This window comes from Ranitomeya imitator, chromosome 5, assembly GCF_032444005.1.
Source record: "Ranitomeya imitator isolate aRanImi1 chromosome 5, aRanImi1.pri, whole genome shotgun sequence".
NCBI classification, from domain to species: Eukaryota; Metazoa; Chordata; class Amphibia; order Anura; family Dendrobatidae; genus Ranitomeya; species Ranitomeya imitator.
Window position 1 is genome coordinate 361609015 of NC_091286.1, and position 27063 is coordinate 361636077.

Consider the following 27063-nt stretch of genomic DNA (forward strand, 5'->3'; position numbering starts at 1 on the left):
TATAGGACATTTTGTTAGTATTTATTTGGATGATATTTTGGTGTTTTCCCCGGACAGTCAGACTCATTTGCAGCATCTATGTACTGTTCTCCAAAAACTCATGGAAAATCAGTTATTTGCTAAATTAGGGAAATGTTCGTTTTTTGTACAAGAACAATTTTTTTGGGGTCTGATTGAGTCCTTTGAGGGGTTTTGTATGGATCCCAGGAAGGTGCAGGCGATCGCTGATTGGGTTCAACCCTGAGACCTCAAAGGGCTCCAGCACTTCCTGTGATTTGCCAACTATTATCGTAAATTTATTGAGGGGTTTTCACAGGTGGTTAAACCCCTTACTGATCTTACCCATAATGAGGTGGATTTAAACGATTCGTAAAGGTGCGCCAAGGAGTCTTTTTTGGCATTAAAAAAAAGTTTCATGTCCGCTCCGATTTTGGTACAACCAGATTCGTCCAAACCTTTTATTGTGGAGGTGGATGCTTCTTTGTGTGGGGGGCAGTGTTGTCACAGGGTCCTGCCACTTTAATTAACTAACCTCAAACCCTGTGCCTTCTTCTCCAAGAAGTTCTTGTCCGCTGAGAGAAATTATGATGTGGGCAATAGAGAACTTCTTGTGGTCAAGTTGGCATTTGAAAAATGGAGGCATTTTTGGAAGGTGCGGCTCATCCGATTACTGTGATCACTGATCATAAAAATTTGGCATACATTGAGTCGGCGAAAAGATTAACCCCTAGACAAGCTTGTTGGTCGCTTTTTTTTGTGGGCCTCACTGGGTTCTGATATCAAAAATTATATCTGCATGTGGGGTTTGTGCATGTTCCAAAAGCTCTCACAGCCAGCCAGCTGGGGAACTGGTGCCTTTACCAGTTCCTGAGAGACCATGGACTCACTTGTCCATGGACTTCATTACCAATCTCCCTCTGTCCAGGGTTGATACTGTCATATGGGTGGTGGTGGACAGGTTTTCTAAGCAAGCCCATTTTGTTCCTTTCAGGTACCTTCACACTGAGCCACTTTCCAATGAGAACGACAGCGATCCGTGACGTTGCAGCGTCCTGGATAGCGATCTCGTTGTGTTTGACACGCAGCAGCGATCAGGATCCTGCTGTGACATCGCTGGTCGTAGCTAGAAGTCCGGAACTTTATTTGGTCGTCAGGTCGGCGTGATTCGTCATGTTTGACAGCAAAAGCAACGATGCCTGCAATGGTTTTTCATGGAGCTAACAACCAGCGAGAACGATAAGTACGTCACTGGATCGCTCCTGCATCGTTCAGCTGTTGCCGGTGTTTGACGTCTCCTAGCGACCTAAACAGCGACGCTGCAGCGATCGGCTCATTGTCTATATCGCTGCAGCATCACTTAATGTGACGGTACCTTTAGCCTCATTACCCTCAGCTGAGACTTTGTCCAGATTGTTTGATCAGCATGTGGACCGTTTGCATGGGGTACCCCTGAATGTTGTGTCTGACAGAGGTGTGCAGTTTGTGTCTAAATTTTGGAGGGCATTCTGTAAGAAATTGGGAATTTCTTTGTCTTTCTCTTCCGCATACCACCAGGAGAGTAATGGGCAGAAAGAACACACCAATCAATCCTTGGAACAGATTCTTAGGTGTTTGACCTCTGTTAGGCAAGATGACTGGTAGGACGCTTTACCTTTGGCTGAATTCGCCTTCAACAACCAGGTGTGTCAGTCCACTAGTATGTCCCCAATTCTGGTCAATTATGGCTTTAATCCTCATTTTGGGGAATTTTCAAGATTGGATTCCGGATGTCCTGGGGCAGAGTGATCTGTTCAGTGGTTAAGGGATCTGTGGACTGAGGTACAGCGTAATATTTTCAGGGCTCAAGGGAGGTATAAGTTGTTCACTGATAGAAAGAGAACTCCGGGTCACATGTTTCAGGTTGGGGACAAGGTTTGGCTTTCCACACTGAATATCAACCTGCAGGTTCCGTCGGCCAAATTAGGTCCTAAGTTCATCGGCCTGTACGAGATTGTGGAAATAGTCAACCCGGTTGCCTATAGATTGCGTCTTCCAGCCTCATTTAAATTATCTAATGTGTTCAATAAATCTCTGTTAAAACCATTAGGTTCAGTTAAGGAAGATTCTGGGTCGGCACCTCCTCTGGTGTTGGTGAAGGGTCACAGGGAATATGAGGTTGGACACATTGTGGATTCTTGGCTGGTGCGCCACTTTTTGTAGTACCTAGTGCATTGGAAAGGGTATGGGCCGGAGGATCGCTCATGGGTTCCTACTCACTTGGTGCATGCTGACCGTCTGGTTCAAGCATTCCATGCCAAACATCCTGGGAGACCTGGGGTCCAGTGGCCCCCCATTGAGAGGGGGGTACTGTCATGATCCTATGGTAGGATTTGAGCAAGAGCCTCGGGGGTTCATGCTGCTGGCCTTCCTTTGGATAGGGGAGGGCTTTTATAGCCATGGGAGGCTTGCTTTTTTGTCAGTTATACTTCTGCTCTCGGCTCAGTTAAGTGACACCTGTACGCTTATGTTTGTGCCTTGTACCTGCCTTGTGAGTCTGCATCCCATTTTGTCCAGGCCTGTCCCCCACGTCGCACTTGCTTGTCGATTAGGTTCTGTCTGTGGATTATCTGGTTCTCTGACCCGTCTTGATTTCTGACTTCCCTTTCAGTTGTTCCCTTGGCTCTGGTATTACCCGCTCAGTTTCCTGACACCCATTTGTACCCGGTTACTATACGCTTGTCGGCTCCGCAGCTGGTCACCTCCCGGTTGTAACCTTGAAGCACCGCTGATCGGTCCGGGACCTCTGGCGGCTAGCCCTGCCCCGACTCCTCCTCCTGCGATCATGTGCCGCAGGTCCTGCATGACGGCGACCATGTTGTTCTGTGTCTGCGGGTGCTGCCTACCCATCCCCTTTCTGCTGTATGGGACTCGTGTCTGGACCTGGACAGGTCGGTCACGGGATCCCTGATAAGTCTGAGGTCCAGAGCACTCTGGGAGAGGTTTTCATCCAGGATATCTCTGTAGTTGGCCTGCACTGAGGAGAGGCTTCCGTTGAGCCACTCTGCCATAAAGGCCTGACTGGTGGAGGGCTGCATTGATTGTTGACTTTGTGGAACATTCTCCCATCTCCCTACTGCATCTCTAGAGCTCAGCCACAGTGATCTTGGGGTTCTTCTTTACCTCTCTCACTAGTTATGAGTGAACAGCATTGTTGCTCGGGTCTCCCTGAGCATGCTCGGGTGATCTCCGAGTATTTTGTAGTGCTCGGACATATAGTTTTCATTGCCTCTGCTGCATGATTTACGGCAGCTGGGCAGCCTGAATACATGTGGGAATTCCCTAACAAACATGTATTCCTCAGATGTATTCATAGCAATAGCTTAGGAATAACATTGGTTAGCATGTATATTTCTATATTTAGCATATATTGGTTAGCATATACATATCCTCTGGGCCATCAACTCTTACATCTGATAGGTAATTCTGGGAACTATGGTTATAATTAATTATCCATCGCCTTGCCTTCTATTTTAGCACTTTAGCACTTTATGTGAATGTGTTTCGGCCATGCAACTTGCTATTTGATCAAATCAGTCATTGTTATACTGATGAGCAGTGATGTTGCTGCATATGGGGACATGCACACTATACAATAGTTTTAAATGTATGCTGCTATGATGCTAGACTGTTGTACATGCACAGCAGACTGAATGACACTAGGAACACGGCCGACAATAGAGGAAATTTTTCTCAATTCACGCCTTTTTTTTTCAATTTTCCTGGTGACATGCGGCATTACGCCCCACTGGTGAACTGGTGCTCAGCATATATATATAGAATAACTCAGTCTTCAAATCCACAACAAAAGAAAGGAACATATGCGGCACTCACCCAGCTTGTGTGAAACTGTTGTCTTTAATAGTACAATAGGCTGGTTACAATCATTGCCTACAGTTCGGCAGAAAACAGTGAGGGTGCGCGGGGTGTGGATGGGAAGACGGCCGTTTCGCGAGTTATGCACTTCTACGGGTCCATGTGACTATTAAAGACAACAGTTTCACGCAAGCTGGGTGAGTGCCGCATATGTTCCTTTCTTTTGTTGTACATGTACCCCTACAATATTGTTGTATGGTGCCATTATGCAAGGGTGTTTATTATATACCCCCTTTCTTTGTGATGCTAGTGTTTAATATTATTTAGATAATACCTGGATTTTGGTCTTCTGGGTCTTGCTAGCCCCCAAGTGTTTTTTATGTGTGTTTGACAGCTACTGTAATATCCCCTGTATCTTTTGCATTATTGGTTAATAAAGTATAAATTTTATATTCATAAGTTCTTGGATTTTTTGATTGTTGTAAATTCTTTGTGTTTCTCAGATGTATTCAGCCTGGCTAGCACCTGTAAATTATGCAGCGACAAAAACTAAATGTTCAAGCACTACAAAATACTCCGACATCACCTGAGCATGCTCGGAGAGACCCAAGCAACAACGCTATTCGCTCATCACTATTTCCAACCAAAGCTCTTCTCCCACGATTGCGCAGTTTGGCTGGACGGCCAGGTTTAGGAAGACTTCTGGTGGTCCCAAACTTCTTCCTTTTAAGGATTTTGGAGGCCACTGTGCTCTTAGGAGCCTTGAGTACTGCAGAAATTATGTTGTAATCTTGGCCAGATCTGTGCCTTGCCACAATTCTAGTAAAAGGCAGATTCTTTAGGAGCACTGGATAGGTAGCCCTAGTGAGGGTAGGGCGCACAGTCACCCCGCAGCTCCAGCCGAACACCTCCGAAGAAGGACAGAAACAGGAAAAGGGTGAAACTCGGTCAAAGGAGGGCCGAAAGGAAACTGACACCAGAATGAGGTTTAATCCACAACGCGTTTCAACTGAAGTCTTCATCAGGTGGACATTTATTGGCAACAATAAGGAGGCAGTATATAAATACAAACCAACAAATCACAACACTATTAAAATTACATATGAAAATTATTTAAAACAACAGTCACATATAACACAGCCTGTCACAAAATATGGCCATGAACTTGTATTGAACACATTTGGAAACCTGCAAGGTAAATGCAATGGAACCCCAATAAAAAAAGCAATATAAACAAAGCAATATAAAAAATAATAAAAATGAATAAATAATAAAAAAAGAATAATGAAGGAAAATAAAAAATAAATAGAATAACTAAAAAAATGTTTATCTAAAAAATAATAAAAATGTGATAGAAAAAAGTGACCAGATGTTAGGGGTCGAGTTCCTGCCTCTGCACAAGGGGAATCTTTGGCCATCTCCGCTGCAGTCTCCCATTCTTCTCCTGCTGCAGTGGAGCCTGCTCAGCGGAGACGTCGGTCCCAGCGTCTTGCTCAATCTCACTCTGTGCAAAGGGTTACTGCTCCTTTTCCAGCTTCTGCCATTGAAGCCAGTGCTGGGCAGCGGCGAGCAGACGCTTTTCCCCTTCTGAGCATGCCCGGGGTAAGATCTCTCATTGGAGATTGAGGCTCACATGCTTAGATACTGCAGCAAAACTCATTGGTTCTCCAGGAAGGTCCTGAAGTTGGTCAGGCTCTGTGGCAGCCTCTCATTGGTCCTTCTAGAAAGGTCCTGTACTTGCTGCAGCTATAAAAGGTTCACATGGACGCACGGCCATGCGCTAGTATCAATCCAAGTATGTGCTTTGCACCAGTGTGGTTATGTGTGAATGTATTCAGGGACCCGGCTGAAATAAGCCCCGAGAATACCGGCTCCTCCGGTGAGGAGATTGTATGAATGTATTCAGGGACCCGGCTGAAATAAGCCCCTAGAATACCGGCTCCTCCGGTGAGGAGATTGTGTGGTGAGGAGATTGCGTGTTAGCATAACCACTGACTGCTATCAGTTCGGCAGTAAGCTTGTGCTCCTGTGAGACTAACAGGGCACAGTGCTTTCCTTTCACGCCTACTCTGTGAAGTAACAGAGCTAGTTTATATCACCAAACAGTGCCACCATTCACTAGCAGCAGGTTCCTCCTGCACGGTGGACCCCGGGCTGCAAACGCACCAATTATATTAAACGTCTATATTTACTCAGTGTGTTCCGCTAGCCCTAACACCAGATAACCATTTTTTTATTTCTTCTATTTATTTTTTATTTTCCTTCATTATTATTTTTTATTTATTTATTCATTTTTATTATTTTTTATATTGCTTTGTTTATATTGCTTTTTTTTATTGGGATTCCATTGCATTTACCTTGCAGGTTTCCAAATGTGTTCAATACAAGTTCATTGCCATATTTTGTGACAGGCTGGGTTATTTGTGGCTCTTGTTTTAAATAATTTGCATATGTAATTTTAATAGTGTTGTGATTGGTTGTTTTGTGTTTATATACTGCCTCCTTATAGTTACCAATAAATGTCCACCTGATGAACACGGTACTTCAGTTGAAACGCGTTGTGGCTTAAACCCCATTCTGGTGTCAGAGTTTCCTTTCGGCGCTCCTTTGACCGAGTTTCACCCTTTTTCTTGCTGCAATTCTGTCTCTGATCTCCTTGGCCAGTTCCTTCGACCTCATGATTCTCATTTGGTCTGACATGCACTGTGAGCTGTGACGTCTTATATAGACAGGTGTGTACCTTTCCAAATCAAGTCCTATCAGTTTAATTAAATACAGCTGGACTCCAATGAAGGAGTAGAACCATCTCAAGGAGGATCACAAAGAAATGGACAGCATTTGACTTAAATATGAGTGTCTGAGCAAAGGGTTTGAATACTTATGACCATTTGATATTTCAGTTTTTCTTTTTTATTAAATTTGCAAAAATTTCTACATTTCTGTTTTTTTCAGTCAAGATGGGGTGCAGAGTGAACATTAATGAGAAAAAATTAACTTTTTTGAATTTACCAAATGGCTGCAATGAAAAAAAGAGTGGAAAATGTAAAGGGGTCTGAATACTTTCCATACCCACTGTATTAGAAGGGATCCAGTGACTTTATGATCCAGAATCAAATAAATCTCACTTAAAACCTATAAAAATGTGTGTGCTTCTATATACATTCTAACTTACAGTGGGGAAAATAAGTATTTGATACAGTGCCAACTCTGCAAGTTTTCCCACCTACAAAGAATGGAGAGGTCTGTAATTTTTGTCATAGGTACACTTCAACTGTGAGAGACATAATCTAAGAATAAAAAACAGAAAATCACATTGTATGATTTTACATTAATGAATTATTCTGTGTGATTGGAACTACGTCCTGACCAAACTTGGAGACAATTACAAAATGAGTAGTGTTTCAGCTCCTGGATTAAAAAAATCAACTTTATTGGATCATTTAAAACTCCATTCCATAATGTGCATAGCAGGAGGATGGTGGAAAAAGGTGACTTATTTCAAAAAGATGCATGTAAAGAAGCTGCGGAGACACCATCACGTGTTTCTCGACGCAAGCAGTGAATAGCCAGGCCTTTCCCCGGGAAGGAACAACCACGGGAAGGGCAGCATCTTATGAAGGAAAGCCACCTATGCCAAGCATGGTATCCACCCACAGACAGCTGTTTCGGGGTTTTTGCCCCTCATCAGTGTGGAGTAGGAATCTGGCTATTAGGAGCAGTGCCTAGTAAAAAGGCTATAAAGGCACAGATGATTGGCCTCGGGGAGACCAAAACATCCAACACTGCGGAGACACCATCACGTGTTTCTCAACGCAGTGATTCCAGAACACTGCCCCCATCCCTTATGGGAAATATGCAGATGCATGTAAAGAAGCTGCGGAGACACCATCACGTGTTTCTCGACGCAAGCAGTGAATAGCCAGGCCTTTCCCCGGGAAGGAACAACCACGGGAAGGGCAGCATCCTATGAAGGAAAGCCACCTAACCCCGAAACAGCTGTCTGTGGATGGATACCATGCTTGGCATAGGTGGCTTTCCTTCATAGGATGCTGCCCTTCCCTTGGTTGTTCCTTCCCGGGGAAAGGCCTGGCTATTCACTGCTTGCGTCGAGAAACATATTTCATATGCATATTTCCCATAAGGGATGGGGGCAGTGTTCTGGAATCACTGCATTGAGAAACACGTGATGGTGTCTCCGCAGTGTTGGATGTTTTGGTCTCCCCGAGGCCAATCATCTGTGCCTTTATTTCAAAAAGATGACCTGCATACTTTGTCAATGCATCTCAAAAAAACTATAAGTCTAAGGCCGGCGTCACATTAGGCATATGAAAATATGGACCGTTTTTTACGGCCGTAATATGCAGAAATGATCCCAAAATAGTGATCCGTATGTCATCCATAGGCAGGATGTGGCAGTGTATTTAATCCGTGTGGCATCCGTACAGCGAGATTTTCTTGCCGGCTTGCAAAACGGACATACAATGGATCCATGGGCTCAAATATTCATTAAAACATATATTCAGTCTATATATATATCTATATATATAATTGTCTAAGGGTTTTTCCGTCTGTCTGTCTGTCTGTCTTTCTGTCTGTCTGTCTGTCTGTCTTTCTGTCTGTCTGTCTGTCTGTCCTGCAAATCCCGGCTCTCTGATTGGTCGAGGCCGCCAGGCCTCGACCAATCAGAGACCGGCACAGCATCGACGTAGAAATCCCGCGTCTCTGATTGGTCGAGGCCACCAGGCCTCGACCAATCAGCGACGGGCACAGCGACGATGATGTCATAAAGGACGTAGAAATCCCGCCTGGCGGCTTCGACCAATCAGCAACGGGCACAGCGACGATGATGTCATAAAGGACGTAGACATCTCACGTTTCTGATTCAGCGACGGGCACAGTATCGACGTAGATGTCATAATGGTTGCCATGGCGACGATGATGTCATAAAGGTTGCCTTGACCAATCAGCGACGGGCACAGTGTGCCGCGAATTCTAGAATCATCATTGTCCATATACTACGGGGACATGCATATTCTAGAATACCCGATGCGTTAGAATCGGGCCACAATCTAGTATATATATATATATATATATATATATATACACATATGTCAGTGAGACATATATATATATATATATATATATGTATATTTCATACAGCGCTAGATAGCAGAAAAGCCGGTAATTCAATTGCCGGCTTTTCCTATCTCCTTCACAAACCCGACATGATATGAGACATGGTTTACATACAGTAAACCTTTTCATATCCCTTTTTTTTGCATATTCCTCACTGCTAATGTTGTAGTATGTATGTGCAAAATTAAATCCAGGAAAAAACTGGCGTGGGCTCCCGCGCAATTTTCTCCGCCAGAGTGGTAAAGCCAGTGACTGAGGGCAGATATTAATAGCCTAGAGAGGGACCATGGTTATTGCCCCCCCCCGGCTAAAAACATCTGCCCCCAGCCACCCCAGAAAAAGCACATCTGTAAGATGCACCTATTCTGGCACTTGGCCACTTTCTTCCCACTCCCGTGTAGCGGTGGGATATGGGGTAATAAAGGGTTAATGTCACCTTGCTATTGTAACATTAAGCCAGGTTAATAATGGAGAGGTGTCAATAAGACACGTATCAATTATTAATCCAATAGTAGTAAATTGTTAATAAAACACACACACACATTAGGAAAAAAGTATTTTATTTAGTTCAGGACCAGTTTCCAACCTATAACTGCTTTGGACTACACATTTAGACTTGTTGTTTTTTATTTGAGAGAAGACAAAGTATAACAGGAAGATTTGTCTTTCTTTACTATCAACTCTATAACTTTATGAAGAAAAAAAAAATGAATTAACCCCTTCATGACCAGATGTATTTTCATTTTTGCGTTTTTGTTTTTTGCTCTCCTTCTTCCCAGTGTCATAACTTTTTTTATTTTCAAAATAGCCATGTGAGGGCTTTTTTTTGCAGGACAAGTTGTACTTTTGAACTTTTGAATGACACCACTGGTTTTAACATATCTTGTACTGGATAACGGGAAAAACATTCCAAGTGTGATGAAATTACATTTTTTTTGCTTTTTTACCATGCTCACTAAATGCTAAAACTGACCTGCCATTATGATTCTCCAGGTCATTTCGAGTTCATAGACACCAGACATGTCTAGGTTCTTTTTAATTTAAGTGGTGAAAAAAAATCCAAACTTAAGATAAAAAAAGGCACCATTTTCCGAGACTCGTAGCATCTCCATTTTTTGTGATCTTGGGCTGGGTGAGGACTTATTGTTTGCGCGCCGACCTGACGTGTTTATTGATACCATTTTGGTGTAGATACGAACTTTTGATCACTCATTGCATTTTATTACAATGTAGCAGAGATTAAAAAAAGTAATTCTGATGTTTTCAATTTTGTTCTCGTTACGTCGTTTAGCGATCGGGTTAATTCCTTTTTTATATTGATAAATCAGGTGATTCTGAACGTGGTAATACCAATTATGTGTATATTTGTTTTTTTATTGTTTTATTTTGAATGGGGCGAAAGGGAGGTTATTTGAACTTTTTTTTATATATATTTTATTTTTTTAAGATTTTTTTTACATTTTTTTTCTTTTTGCATGCTTCAATAGTCTCCATGGAAGACTAGAAGCTGCAGTACTATGATCGGCTCTGGTACATACAGCCAATGATCAGATCACCTGCATGTAGCAGAAATGCTCACTTGCTATGAACGCCAACGCGACAGGATATGAGACATGGTTTACATGCAGTAAACTATTTCATATCCGTTAGATTTCTACATATCCCTCACTAATAATGTTAGTAGTGTGTGTGTAAAATTGTGGAGCTGTAGGTGTTAAATTAAAGGATTAAGGCCGGGATCACACATACGTGAGATACGGCCGAGTCTCGCAGGTGAAAACTGTGCTCTGGCCCCGGCACTCCACAATTTTCTCAGCCAGAGAATGAAAGCCAGTGACTGAGGGCAGATATTAATAGCCCAGAGAGGGACCGTGGTTATTGGCCTACCCCAGCTAAAAACATTTGCCCCCAGCCACCCCAGAAAAGGCGCATCTGTGAGATGTGCCTATTCCGGCACTTAGCCTCTCTCTTCCCACTGCCTTGTAGCATTGGTATATGAGGTAATAGGGGTTAATGTCGCCTTGCTATTGTAAGATGACATTAAACCTGTTTAATAATGGAGAGGTGTCAATAAAACACGTATCCATTATTATTCCAATAGTATGAAAGTGTTAAAAATACACACACACATTAAGAATTAAGTATTTTAATGAAATAAAGAAACACACTGGTTTAACATCTTTATTGCACTCTCAATCTAAGCGAACCCCTCGTTCTGTAAAAAATTCCAAAATAAAAAAGCAACAATATCCCATACCTGTCCGCCGTACAGTCAAGTCTCACGCAGTAATCCATATCTGGGGGCATTTACATTTTACAACTGGGAGCAATGCTAATGCGGCTGCTCTCGGCTATAAACGACTGGGGAATGAATGAAATGGAGGGAACGGAGCTACAGTGACTAGCGGCATGAACTCAAATGATTTTCCCATGCTCAAAAGTTCATTTGAGTTCATGCCGCCAGGGGGCGCAGCTTCGGTGACGGCACCGCTAGTCACCGAAGCTCCGCTCCCTGCCTTTCAGAAAAGAGAGGTAATATTACTTGCTCTTCTGGGGTATGTGCACATGAAGGTTTTTTTTATATGGATTCTGCCTGGAACCCTCCTGAAAAAAATGCTATAAAACATTAATAATAATAATGCACAGCGATTGCTGTGCACATCTTCAGTATTTTCTTGCTTCTTTTAAAAGCTTAAGGGTTTGGAAAACCATGAAGTAATTAACATAAATAATATGTAGTGATGAGCGAATATACTCGTTACTCGAGATTTCCCGAGCACGCTCGGGTGTCCTCCTATTATTTTTTAGTGCTCGGAGTTTTAGTTTTTAGCTCCGCAGCTGAATGATTTACATTCGTTAGCCAGCATAAGTACATGTGGGGGTTGCCTGGTTGCTAGGGAACCCCCACATGTACTTATGCTGGCTAACATGTAAATCATTCAGCTGTGGCACTAAAAACTAAAACTCAGAGCACTAAAAAATACTTGGGAAATCTCGAGTAACGAGTATATTCGCTCATCACTAATAATATGTTAATTTTTCTTTATAATTGAACGAATAGGGAAAATACTCAGGCAAAACTGCAAGCAAAGCCGCTGTAGGAAAAAGTCCGCTAACACTTTCTGAAGCGACTTCACCTAAGGGCAGTCCCACACGTCCAGATAATTCCGGTACCGGAAAAAATCGGTACCGGAATTATCCGTGTCCGTGTGCCCCTGCGTTTCTGTGGCACATCAGTGTGGCACACGTGCGGCACACGTGTGCCGCCCGTGTGCCCACTGGGTACCACACGGAGCGTGCAGGAGACAGCGCTAAAGTTTAGCGCTGTCCCCTGCATCGTGCTGAAACCGCGATTCATATCTTTTGTGCAGCAGCATTTGTTGCAGAGAAGTGTTATGATCCGGTGACCTTGGAGCTGCATGAGAACTTTCACTGGAGAAAGTGGCCACTATACTGACCGCAAACCTGAACTTAACACCGCAACTAGAAGTAGCCGTGGAGTGTACCTAACACACCTAGACACCTCGTCACAGCCGGAGGACTAAATACCCCTAAAGATGGAAATCGGAATACTATCTTGCCTCAGAGAAAATCCCAAAAGGATAGACAGCCCCCCACAAATATTGGCGGTGAGTCGGAGAGGAAAAAAACATACACAGGCAGAAAAAACAGGATTTAGCACAGGAGGCCACTCTAGCTAGATAGGACAGGATAGGACAGAGTTCTGTGCGGTCAGTATTAAAACCCTTCAAAAAATCCAGAGCAGAATATACAAAAAACTTCCTACATCTAACTAAAGATGTAGGAGCGTATATCTGCAACTCCAGTGAATCCTACAAACAGAGCAGGAATAAACTGAAACAAGCACACAACAGTGTGCCACAGATACAAAAACAAAACACTTATCTTTGCTGAATTTGGCAGCAAGCAGGAGAAGCCAGAAAGCGATCCAACACTTCACAAGGAACATTGACAACTGGCAAGGGCTAAAGGATCCTGCACACCTAAATATCCCAGTCAGAATTGTAATTATCCTATACACCTGGCCAGGACTGCGAGTCAGAGACAACTGCATTCCCACCACCAACCACTGGAGGGAACCCAAGAGCAGAATTCACAACAGAGAAGATATGAATAATCCTTATAGTGGCCACTATACTGACCGCAAAACTGAACTTCTGCAGAGAAGATACGAATAATCCTTTTTTTAAGTTTATCGTGTATAAAATAAAGGTCCATGTCCCCATCCCCCCCTTGTGCACCCCCCCCCCCCCCGCTGTTCTGAAAATACTCACCCGGCTCCCTCGTTGGCTGTCGCTGCTTCCTGTCCTGGCCGCACCTTCTACTGTATGCCGATTACAGTCATGAATATGAGGCTCCACCTCCCATAGGGGTGGAGCCACATATTCATGACTGTAAATGAGCGGCCCCACGTGACCGCATACAGTAGAAGGTGCGGCCAGGACAGGAAGCAGCGACAGCCAACGAGGGAGCCAGGTGAGTATTTTCAGAACAGCGGGGGGTGGGGTGCACAGGGGGTGGGGTCATGGACCTTTATTTTATACACGAAATACTTAAAAAAAAGGATTATTCGTATCTTCTCTGCAGAAGTCCAGGTTTGCGGTCAGTATAGTGGCCACTTTCTCCAGTGAAAGTTCTCATGCAGCTCCATAACACTTCTCTGCAACAAATGCTGCTGCACAGAAGATATGAATCACGGTTTCAGGGGGACAGTGCTTACTGTAGAGCTGTCTCCTGCACGGCACACGGACTGCACACGGACAACGTCCGTGTGCGGTACGTGTTTTACTCGGACCCATTGACTTGAATGGGTCCGTGTAATACGTGCGCTCCTACGAACACTGACATGTCTCCGTGTTTGGCACACGGAGACACGGTCCGCAAAAAATCAATGACATCTGCACAGATGCATTGATTTTAATGTGTCTACGTGTGTCAGTGGCTGCGGTACGTGTGGAAACTGTCACCTCACGTACCGGAGCCACTGACGTGTGAAACCGGCCTAAGAAAACCTTGGTGCCGTCGGAATTAAGACATCACACCATTAGAGATATTGGTAATAGGATCTCTTTCAGGATTAATTATAAATTCATGTCCGTAATTAACATTTTATCAAACGTTTTATGAAATAAGTCTTTCAATTTTCAGTAAAAGACTTTTGATCTTGAAACCGATTTTAACTAAGGGTTGGCACAAATTGCTTCTGTTAATTGGTTGTATGAGCAGATGTGTGAGATCATTTTCATATATTCTTTTAAAAACTTTATTGATTGCATTATACAGTATATATTTATGCATATGATCAAATAAAGAAAGAAATTAAGGAAAGGGATAAAAAAAGATAAAGTGAGAACAAGTACTTTGAAAATATTTCCTATGCAAATGAGCACCGGAAAAGGTATAAATAGGCTGCATGGGTTGTTCTGAACTATCACCTGATAAAGGCTTGTTAGCTGAAATCCAATAGTAGAGAAAACACACATCCGCACTGCTCAAAGGTCAAACTCAATGACCGTATTATATTATCGGTCTAGCACCACAGAAAGTGATACTAGCTGTATGAATCCTTTACACCCGAATCAACGGGGTGCTGCTGCCAGAAAAAATGTATACAGAATCCAATGGCAAAATAGAAAAAGTAGGCGCGCACTTACCCTGTTGCGGTGAATATCACTTTATTAGGACATATAAACAAACGGATAGCAGGGAGGGATAGAGTCAGCCACGGACAACGATCGTTTCGTGCTCTACGGCACTTCAACGGGTCCTAACGCTGAGTGGAACAGGAAGGAGTTTTATAGACCCATCCGGATCCCAAAACTCCTCCCCCTGGACTCCAAACAGTGTTACATTTAAAACAAAATGATGTTAAAAACAACAATAATAAAATAGCACATGCTGAGAACTACAAATAAACCGAATATAACTTTTAGAAACAATGATTGAGACACTTTTATAAGAAAACCGACATGTCGACTTTGTCATTCAAACCAGATGGTCCTGCTGCGTCTGCACGCAGGATCCATCTTGCTTCCCTGCGCAGCAGGAGGCGGCACAAATCCCCAAAAATCAACTAACAGGCAGTTAAGCGTACAAGCCTTACTGCACTCACACCAACAGAGAAAGTGCTATTTGACCTTATGATCCAATCTATCTGATGTAACTTACTTATAAAGCTGGGGAAATTTGCTTCCAGGACCGCCAATATGTGGTGATATGTGGTACATATAATATGTGGTACTTAATAATAAAGATCATTTTCTAAATATTATTTCCCTGCCATCATTAATTTTTATTTTCGTTTATTACTGGTTTTTTTAGTCCATATTTGGCGCATGTTCTTTACGTTTCTACATTGGCAAAACATTTCGCCCGCTATTTGTTCGGATTAGGGAGCATTTTTATTCCATTAGAACAGGGAAAGGAGCTCCGAGGTTAATAGACCATCTACACACTTACCATGCAGGAGATGCCCAAGTACTGAGATTTGCGGGTTTGGAGCGGGTTTCGTTGCCTGAGGGAGGAGGGGATTTGTGCCGCCTCCTGCTGCGCAGGGAAGCCAGATGGATCCTGCGTGCAGACGCAGCAGGACCATCTGGTTTGAATGACAAAGTCGACATGTCGGTTTTCTTATAAAAGTGTCTCAATCATTGTTTCTAAAAGTTATATACGGTTTATTTGTAGTTCTCAGCATGTGCTATTTTATTATTGTTGTTTTTAACATCATTTTGTTTTAAATGTAACACTGTTTATGTTTGGAGTCCAGGGGGAGGAGTTTGGGATCCGGATGGGTCTATAAAACTCCTTCCTGTTCCACTCAGCGTTAGGACCCGTTGAAGTGCCGTAGAGCACGAAACGATCGTTGTCCGTGGCTGACTCTATCCCTCCCTGCTATCCGTTTGTTTATATGTCCTAATAAAGTGATATTCACCGCAACAGGGTAAGTGCGCGCCTACTTTTTCTATCTTGTTAGCTGAAATGCATTGTGTTTTAATGTTGCATTTTAATAAACCATATTGAAGAATACTGGAAGAGCAAAGTTGTTCTTGTTTTTTTCTACAAGTACACGTCTAGATGGAACCTTTTGAAGGACCCTCCACAGTATATCAAAATGGCAGCAGACTGCTATCAAGGATTAATTCTCGTTATCCTACAATTGTGCCTATGTGTATAACTGCCCAAGGTGAGTAACATTCCTCACCTGCTACCAAGTGTGACATAATTTGTCACACTTTTCTCCCTTGTAATCTAGGTAGCATCTTGCAGCAATTTCAGCCACTAAGTTTAGGGGGATACAAAATTCTTTTTATCATCCTTTTTTTCTCCAAAAATAATTTTACACTAAGCTGGAAACATGAACAATTACATAGTTGGACTTCAAAATTCTATTTTTTTCACATTTTGATGGCTTGGACATGTGAACACATTTGCAGCAAGGAATGTTAATGGAAACGTTCTTTCCTGATCACTGCCCTGTATAAATCAGCTGATATGTCAAACTATAAATGATAAAACACTTGGACTATAAGATACGTTGGTATGATCATCTGATCCATACAGTTTTTATTTATGTTGTCAGCACATTCCCTGTTTACATGAATGAATAAACTGCCGTCAAGAATGGAAAATGTATGCAGTGGACCATTACTCAATCCAACCCCCCCTGAACACTTCAATATGTAAAATATTTAGTAATGAGCGCCAATCAGCCAGCTGGCCATTCTGAATGAGAATGAGACTTAAATAGTCCTTTTTAGGTGACTGAGATATCATGTTGAGCCACCTCCCTAGTGTTCGGGTTCAGTTCGGCGAACAGGGAGGTGTTCGCCGAACTGTTCGTCGAACCCCATTGAAACCAATGGTAGGCAAACACAAACACATACAAACACAAGGAAAACACATAGAAAACACCTTAAAAGGTGTCCAAAAGCTGACAAACTGCTCAGAAGACACAACAAACATGGAAAAGTCACAACTACATATAGTCATGCGAAAAGAGGTAGAGGAGTAAAAGGAGGAGGAGACACAGAAATAGGCATGTCATGCCCTACAAAAATCAAGAAAGGCTGGAGTAAAAATCTAAACTCACTCTACCAACACCCAGACGTCTTGACAAAAAAAATTAAAAAAGAAATATCTTTAGGTAGAATGGTGGCGGGTCCATTCAGAACACTTTCCTTAGAAGACGTAGTGGTGCCCCCGTTGGGAGTTGTGCCAAAAAATGAACCCAATACATTCAGACTAATCCACCATTTGTCATATCCAAGAGGCAGGTCAGTAAACGACAACATCGATGCGGAACCAAGTACAGTACTATGTACTGTACCTCCTTTGACGAGGCAATCAGGCGGGTCAAGAAGTTGGTAAGGGGCACCCTAATGGCCAAAACAGACATTGAGGGGGCATTCTGGTTACTACCTGTGCCTCCGAATAGTGTCCTCCCATTGGGCTGCTTCTGTGAAGGAGCATACTACATAGATCGCTGTTTGCCCATGGGGTGCTCCATATCCTGCTCACTATTTGAGGTGATTAGTTGCTTCCTTGAATGTGTTGTCATGGACGTTTGTAAGGCGGCACATATTATCCATTACCTCGACGACTTCTTATGCCTGGGCCCAAAAGATTTGCCACAGTGTGAAAACACGCGGTAGTCCACCTGTGAGAAGGAGAGAGCTGGAGGGAGAGTGGACACCCCAGAGCCGAGGGGTTAGATTGAGAAAGAAAGAAGGCGGTGTAGCTTGGGTGGGGTACTCTGCTGAGTAGCAGAACTAGCTACTAGGCAAAAAAGGATTTCCTGGGCCAGATGCCATTAAAAAATAGTATTTAGGTAAACAGGCTGTGTAGCTTGCTTCATGGGTGGGGTACACTGCTGAGTAGCACTAAATTCTACTAGGCCCAAAAGGATTTTCTGGGCTAGATGCCGTTTCAAAATAGTAGCTAGGTAAACAGGCAGTGTAGCTTGCTTCATGGGTGGGGTACTCTGCTGAGCAGCACAAAATGCTATTAGGTAAAAAACGATTTCCTGGGCTAGATGCAGTTAAAAATTTGTAATTAGATCAACAGGCGGTGTTGGTTGCTTCATGGGTGGGGTACGCTGCTGAGTATCACTAAATTCTGCTAGGCCCAAACGGATTTCCTGGGCTAGATGCCATTACAAAATAGTAGTTAGGTAAACAGGCGGTATAGCTTGCTTCATGGGTGGGGTACGCTGCTGAGTATCACTAAATTCTACTAGGCCCAAAAGGATTTCCTGGGCTAGATGTCGTTACAAAATAGTAGTTAGGTAAACAGGCGGTGTAGCTTGCTTCATGGGTGGGGTACGCTGTTGAGTATCACTAAATTCTACTAGGCCCAAAAGGATTTCCTGGGCTAGATGCCTTAACAAAATAGTAGTTAGGTAAACAGGTGGTGTAGCTTGGTTCATGGGTGGGGTTCGCTGCTGAGTATCACTAAATTCTACTAGGCCCAAACGGATTTCCTGGGCTAGATGCCGTTACAAAATAGTAGTTAGGTAAACAGGCGGTGTAGCTTGCTTCATGGGTGGGGTACTTGGCTGAGTAGCACAAAATGCTATTAGGTACAAAACAATTTCCTGGGCTAGATGCCGTTAAAAAATAGTACTTAGGTAAACAGGCGGTGTAGCTTGCTTCATGGGTGAAGTACGATGCTGAGTAGCACCAAATTCTATTAGGCCCAAAAGGATTTCCTGGGCTACATGCCGTTAAAGATAGTACTTATGTAAACAGGCGGTGGGTGGCTGGGCAACTCTGCTGACTAGCAGACACTGAAGCTTTGGAGCAGACCTCTGAATCCCAGGCCATAGTATGAGGAAACAACTCTGCAGACGACCCCACCCACCTGGAATTGATGATGGCAACGTCATGCAAAACTCAGCAAGGGGACTAAATAAAAGAGTCTCCATTTTTTCCAAACATTCGGCCACAGACACCACTTAAGTGGCATCAATTTCGCCAGAGTTTTTTAAAACGGTTGGTGAGGTGATTTTCAAAAATCATTAAGCTTTTAGTCTCCCCAAGATGACACATGGGTAGAAAAGTCCTTGCGGATCCAGGATTTGTTCATCTGGATGAACGTTAGTCTGTCTACATTGTCACTGGACAGCCGCGTGCGCTTATCTGTCAGCAAACCACCAGCAGCGCTGAACACACGTTCAGAGAGAACGCTGGCTGCGGGGCACGACAAGATCTCCAAGGCATGAGTGGCGAGCTCAGGCCATTTTTCAAGATTGGAAGCCCAAAATGAGCAAGGGTCCAGTTCCACAGTCATGGCATCGATGTTAACTTGGAGATACTCTTGTATCATCCTCTCTAGGCATTGGCTGTACGTCAGACTTCTTGTCTCCTGTGGCCTTGCAAAGGATGGTCTAAAAAAATCTTGAAATGATAGGAAAAAAATTGCTGTTACCACCAGATACGATGTTACTGTTATGGTTTGAGTTATGACTCGATAGTCCCATGGTTGGCAAGTTAGAACTCAGAGATTCACTATGTGCACCACTGGTATTTTGTGGAAAAGCAGATGTTAGATTCTGTAACAGTCTCTGCTGTTACTCCTGCATGCGTGAATCCCTTTCTATGGCCGGAATTATTTCACCAAATTTGCTTTTGTACCGGGGATCTAAGAGTGTGGCAACCCAGTAGTCGGCATTACTTCGGATTCTGACAATCTGAGGGTCATGTTGCAGGTAGTGCAGCAAGAAGGCACTCATGTTTCTTGCGCATCCAGGAGGACCAAGTCCTTTTTGTCTTTCTGGTGGCGAGGTGAGAATCATGCTTCCTTCGTCTGCCCTCTCCCCCCAACTTCGCACAACAGAAATTTGTTCAAGGTCTCCCTCATCTGATGAGTCTTCCATGCCCAGTGCCAGTTCATCCTCCACTTCTTCCTTGCCTCCTGCACCTTCTTTGCGAGAAAATCTATCCCAGCCCTCCACCAGCATGTCAAAGACTGCATTGTCCATGCACTGAGGCAATCAGTCAGTGGAAAGGTGCACCTCACAATAGATGCATGGACCAGTAGGCATGGCCAGAGACATTACGTGTCCATCACGGTGCACTGGATTAATGTGGTGGATGCAGGGTCCACAGGGGACAGCCATAGTGGGACAGTTCTGCCTAGCCCACGGTCTAGAAAATAGTTGGCTGTAGGCGTTCGCAACCCCTCCTCCTCCTCCTCCTCCAGAAGCGAAAGCTCGTCCACAGAGCGCAGTCGCACGACCACTTCATCCGCAGCTGCCAGTGTTGCACACGAGGTGTCCCATTATGGAACAGCTAGTGGTAAGCGTCAGCAGGCTGTGTTAGAAATGAAGTGTTTGGGCGACAACAGACACACCGTGGAAGTACTGGCCGAGTGCTTGCAGCAACAAACTCAGTCATGGCTGGGCAGTGTACATCTTGAGGCAGGCAAGGTAGTCAGTGATAACCGAAGGAATTTTATGGCTGCCATAGCCATTTCAGAACTGAAACACATTCCTTGCCTTGCTCACACCTTGAACCTGGTGGTGCAGTGTTTCCTGAAAAATTATCCGGAGTTACCAGCCCTGCTCCTGAAGGTGCGAAGACTTTGCTCGCACATCCGCCGGTCGCCCGTACACTCCAGCCGTATGCTGAACCATCAGCGATCGCTGAATCTTCCCCATTACCGCCTAATAATCGACAAGAAGGTGGAGCTCCACACTGCACATGCTTCAGAGACTGTGCGAACAGAGGCGTGCTGTCATTTATTTGTGGGAGGATACACATACACGGGCAGGCAGTTGGATGGCAGACATGGAGTTGTCTGGTGTGCAGTGGTCGAAGCTCCAAGACCTCTGTCAAGTCCTTCAGTGTTTTGAGGAATGCACATGGCTGGTAAGTGCAGATGACGCCATCATAAGCATGAGCATCCCACCAATGCGTCTGCTGATGCAAAGTTTGACGCACATTAAGGAGCTGGCATCTGCAGCCGAGGAGGAGGGAAGTGTTATGGACCTGGTGGTTAGGAGCACCCGGAACGACCTGATGGTTAAACTCACACAGGACAAGCTCTAGGAAGTGGGAGCTCTGCTGACCGCAACCCCAAATCCTATCACACAACTAGAAATAGCCGTGGAGCGTACCTAACACGGCCTAGACGCCTCTTCACAGCCTAAGAGCTAACTAGCCCTAGAGACAGAAAATAAAGCCTACCTTGCCTCAGAGAAATTCCCCAAATGAAAAGGCAGCCCCCCACATATATTGACTGTGAGTAGAGATGAAAGTCACAAACACAGAAATGAAACAGGTTTCAGCAAAGGGAGGCCAGACTTACTAAACAGACTGAGGATAGGAAAGGTATCTTTGCGATCAGCACAAAAAACTACAAAAAGACCACGCAGAGTGTGCAAAAAGACCTCCGCACCGACTCACGGTGCGAAGGTACCACTCTGCATCCCAGAGCTTCCAGCTAGCGAGACAAAATAATGATAGCAAGCTGGACAAGGAAACAATGAACAAATAATTAACTAGCAGGGACTTAGCTTTTGCTGGAGTAGACAGGTCACCAGAAAGATCCAAGAGCGAACTGAACCAGTACAAGAACATTGACAGCTGGCATGGAGTAACGATCTGAGTGGAGTTAAATAGAGCAGCCAGCCAAAGAATAAACTATGTCACCTGTGGAAGGAACCTCAGAAGCAGCAGCTCCACTCACAGCCACCAGAGGGAGTCCATGGACAGAACTCGCCGAAGTACCATTCATGACCACAGGAGGGAGTTCGATAACAGAATTCACAACAGGGAAGCCTTGATGACAGTCAGCCATTGTCTGCTCAGGGAATTCTCCTGGACGAGGTGGCGAACGACGAGGAGGAGGAGGAGGAGGATGATGGGGATGAATATTTATGGGAGGAGGATGCTTCTCAGGTGGCAATACAAACTGGTGGCGTTGCAAGGTCAGGTACAGGGTTTTTGTGGGACACAAGTGATGTTGATTTGCAAGAAAGTGCTCCTCAACCCAGCACAAGCAGTGAATTGACACCTGGAACATTGGCCCACATGGCAGAGTATGCCTTGCATAACCGAAAAAGGGACCCCAGCATTATCAAAATGATGACCGATGACGATTACTGGTTGGCCTGCCTCCTGGATCCACAATATAAAGGAAAATTACAAAATATCATGCCACATGAGAACCTTGAGCAAATATTGGCTACCAAACAAGCAACTCTTGTAGACCATTTGGTTGAGGCATTCCCAGCACACAGCGGCGGTGATGGTTCTCACACGAGCCGTAGGGGGCAACATGGCAGAGGTGTTTGAGGTGCACAAAACCGAAGTGGCATTGGACAGAGGGGTTTTATGACCAGTTTGTGGAGTGATTTCGCAATTATTGCTGACACGACAGGTACTGCTGCATCAGTTACAAATTACTTTTCCTCCCTTATTGATGCTCTCCCTCACAGGTCATTCCCCTTTAATTACTGGGCATCTGAAATAGACACCTGGCCAGAATTGGCAGAATATGCATTACAGGAGCTCGCTTGCCCTCCTGCTAGTGTGCTATCAGAAAGAGTCTTCAGTGCTGCTGGTTCAATACTGACCGAAAAAAGGACACGTCTGGCTACCCAGAATGTTGGTGATCTAACCTTCATTAAAATGAACCAATCATGGATTTCAAATTATTTTGCCCCACCTTCCCCTGCTGACACGTAGCTTGCCAGAAAAATGTCTTGCTTTTGGCCTCCTCTTACTGACTTCTCCAATTCCTCCATTTGCAGCTGCTGAATGTCCACCATAGGCCATTTTTATACCTCCCTAAATGGGCTGACTCCCCCCACAGGGCCGTGGTCACCACCTGGTGCAAGCACCCGTGTGAGTGCCGTTTGCCTGGATAGGTGGGTGTGCCCACTCTTGGGCGACGGCACTGGCACAGGATCCCTCAAGTTTATAACTCAGAGTGGTAATGGGCCAAGAAAATATGACACGAGGAGACTATCCCAGGCTGGATTTCAAATGTGTCAGTAGCAGAGAAGCGAAGTACCAGCCATATTAGCAAACTAGTTCCCTTGAGAGCAAAAAAGACGCGGAACAGCGGGTTGAAACTAGGACTCTCATTAACTGTAGTACTATGCTGGGTTGTACTGAGCTGGGTTGTAATGAAGGCAAGTGAAATGGTGAAGACAGAGACCAAGTGAGTGAAGAGAAAGGAACTGAGGCTGTGTGTGAAAATGCTTCGTATTGTTAAGGAAACATTCATCAAATTGTGTACCCACTACATAATCCCCACCAAGCTATCCCTCAGTAAAAAGTTTATTTTTTGACTGGTGGTCTCTCTCAATTGAACCGCCAACATCTGATCCTGGCAACCCAAGCCATGTTTAACATGCAGCCTGCAGGGGTGTAGCATCCCTTTAGATGAAGTCCACGCACCCAGCCAGGACCCCCAGCTTCATGTAATGTGTCGGGGTGTAAGAGATGAGTACCACGCCCATGGCTACCGCCCTACACCACGTTACACAAGTGCAGAAGCTACGTTCTACATTAGCTGAGGAGTTGCCTCATGAGATCCAAGTCAAATCTCTCCAGACTATTAATTTATATAGAGCAGTTGGATAGTGCTGCTCATCAGTTTTCCTTGGCTCGCACCTTTCCTGTCAGTCCTGCAAACTCACAAACCTTTGGCGCTACCCGTTTGTTACTTAGCCAGTGTAGTTTTCCTAATCACTGCTCACTTTCCTATGGGCTGCTGAGCCTTGCACTGTTCAGAGTGACTTTTATCTATATATGTAAATATAAAGATAACAGCCTAGAGTTTAGAACAAATACACTGTCAGACCTGAATGCGCCACACTTTGGGTCTTCAGAAAGACAATGCTCCTCAAAAAGAACTATCACTCTAGGAGGAGCACCCACACCCCAGCAACAAGGAAGGAGGCTGGGGAGCTCTGCACCCCAGAAGACACACAATGAGACTAACCCGTTCATTTATCAATTGAAAATGTTATAAAATACAAATGTAGCAACATTACCTGTATTATGACGTAGTATTGATACTCATTTGATTGGAACACACTAATCTATCAGGGAGCTTTGCCTTCCGTACTATATATTTATCATTAGAAATGTTGAGCTATCGGCAGGTCACATGCATTTTTTTGCTTTTGTTACATGCTAACCTCAGAAATCTATCGGAAAGTGTGCTGGAGAGGCAGAAAGATGTTCAGTAGCTCTGTTGAAGGCTATAGTAAGTGTTTCTCACCCCAGTGGTGTATTCACAGCTACGTTGCTTAGTATAGCTGTATAATGCCCTTCATGGTGCTGCAGCTGCCAAGGCATTCCTACAGAGAGAAAGAGGAGCTGGATCTTCTCCACTTCCTGTGTGCAATGTATGAACTATCATATTAGCTAGTCAGTACCCAGCGAAAACACATAATTAGAGAATCTAAAAGGATAAAACTAGGGAAAACAGCATATAGTTGTCATATATTGGTCAGAGATAGTGCTACTCCTCATGCTTTACAAATGAAATCTTATTCCGAAAACTCAGATCATATGACTTGTACACTTTAAAAGTCGCAGATAAAAATGTGACTTTACTTCAACTTTGACTAATCTTTACTAATAAAAAAAGACTCATGTCATCATATTAGAAATGTTGGCATATCGGCAGGTCACATACGTTTTTTTTTGCTTTTGGTTGATTCTACTGTGACTTTGAATTTACGTATCAATAATGGACTTACAATTGAGTAACATCTTTGATATTTGTTTAAACATGACCTTCACTTGTACGCTTACTATGCATATCCATCATGATCAAAGAAGAATAAATCATACTTATACAAACCTTCCAGATGTCTCTCCTTGTTCTTTCCTTCAGGTATTAGTTAATGAAAAAGAATGAAAAATAATGTAATTAAGCGGACTGTATTTATATTACGTGATATAAACAGTGCATAGGACAATAGGAAATGCAATTGTTATTGAATATGGGACACACAACATACAATTGGCTATAGCTTAAACAGCGCAGCAAAGCTCTGAAGCAAATCCATCACACATATGTTTCCCACAGTCCTTTTCCATGCAGCATGCTCAGTACATATCACAGCAGACTGGCAAAGCACTCAATGAGGCAAATGCATGGCTGACACATACTTTACAGAAAGCTGTAGACTTTTATTAAGATTAATAGTATCTGCAGTGATGAAGTAGATTAAAGTCAATTAATAGTTGTCTCTCATGGAACAATTTGGAAAATAAATGTATGTGGGTTATATTTTTGCTTGTATTGAAAATATTGTCTAGCACATAATATGAACATATAATTGTGTTTGTCCAAGCAGCGTTCTTCATAGTTCTTCGCAAATACTTTCCAAAGACCTAATAACCCAAGGCTCCAAATTAATGTCCACAAATGCTCTATCAAGGAGGTTTGAAGTTTAACAATGAACAGGTTCAATCTGTCTAAGAATTCCTTTACATGTCCGTGTTTGCGTCCATTTTTCATGGACGCCACACGTACCCATTATAATCTACGCAGATGTCCAAGTGTTTGAACGGATCATGTGTATATGCAAATCACACGGCGACATGTCAGTTTTTAACAGGAAGCATGGATGACAAGAGCCAATACACGTCTATGGGTCCATGTAAAACATGGCCAGCACACGGATGGTGTTCTGTATGTGTTTAGCATTGCAAAGTATAGGAGAAGCTTTGGAATTGATTTTTCTTAAGCTATACTGGGAAAAAATGGATGGCCCACAAATAAAAAAACACTGTTGACACCAGTATCGCTTTTTCGGGTATCGGAAATATACAGACATGTGAAGGAGGCTTAAAAAGGAAAACTTGTTTAAAAAATGAAAACCAGCATTACTATCCTCCTGCCGCTCCGGTGCTGTCTCTTCTCTTGATATTGTTGCAGAGGTGATGTCTACAGCATGGGAGCACTGCAGCTAATCACTGGAGCTCAGCGGTTTACACCATCAGCCTTAGCGTTGCTGCTGAGCCCAGTGATTGGCTGCAGTAGTCACATGCAATAGATCAGCACCTGAGAGGCAGCGCTGGAGTTACGGTCGGTAAATAAGGCAAATCTTTCACATTTTTAAACAGAGCCTTACTTTGCAGCATTAAATAGAAATGTGGACAATCCATTCCAGCGGACCTGTCACCAATCCTGTCATGTTTGCTTTAGAAAATACTCATGAAATTAAAATTCCGCAGCATCTTTTTTCACAACTCTGCATTTTGCCTTTGCATTATGAATAAATTGGCAACTGGATGTTACCACCCTTCTTTGTCAAATGAGTGTGTCTCTACACAGGCTAAAAGTATCAGTACTGATTGGATAGTGTCAGACTGTACAGAGACAAACCCCAGCTGATAACACCCGGCTGTCAATTTATTCATACATTTCTAGGAGGAATAACATTGAGAATATGAAAAACATTTAATAAAAAAGTCATATTAGGGGAGGTAAAACGTCATCTTAAAATAATAATAACACCTTTTTTCATAAATCAGTGGTATTAGTGAAGATACAAAACTTTGTAATATATATTAGTAAAGACAAATGCCTTTCTTTCTCTTTTTCTTTCGGTACTTTTTCTTCTGCACTGATCACTCACTTAAAAAATAAATTGCTCAAATCCATCTAAAAATCTGGTTAAACTACAGTTATGGCCAAAAGTATTGACACCCCTGCAATTCAGTCAGGTATTACTCATTTTCGTCCTGAAAATGATTGCAAACACAAATTATTTGGTATTATTATCTTCATTTAATTTGTCTTAAATGAAAAAACACAAAAGAGAATGAAGCAAAAAGCAAAACATTGATCATTTCACACAAAACTCCAAAAATGGGCCAAAAGTATTGGCACCCTCAGCCTAATACTTGGTTGCACAACCTTTAGCCAAAATAACTGTGACCAACTGCTTCCGGTAACCATCAATGAGTTTCTTACAATGCTCTGCTGGAATTTTAGACCATTCTTCTTTGGCAAACTGCTCCAGGTCTCTGATATTTGAAGGGTGCCTTCTCCAAACTGCCATTTTTAGATCTCTCCACAGGT

The 27063-nt window shown here is 43.5% G+C and overlaps 1 protein-coding gene across 1 annotated transcript in view; it reads right to left on the reverse strand.

Moving 5' to 3' along the window:
- KCNQ5 (potassium voltage-gated channel subfamily Q member 5) overlaps positions 1-27063 on the reverse strand; it is a 952749-nt gene that overhangs the window by 138839 nt on the left and 786847 nt on the right. Inside the window, exon 9 of the mRNA XM_069726569.1 lies at positions 24832-24858. Coding sequence (XP_069582670.1) covers positions 24832-24858 — 27 coding nt within the window. The remainder of the gene's footprint in view (positions 1-24831; positions 24859-27063) is intronic.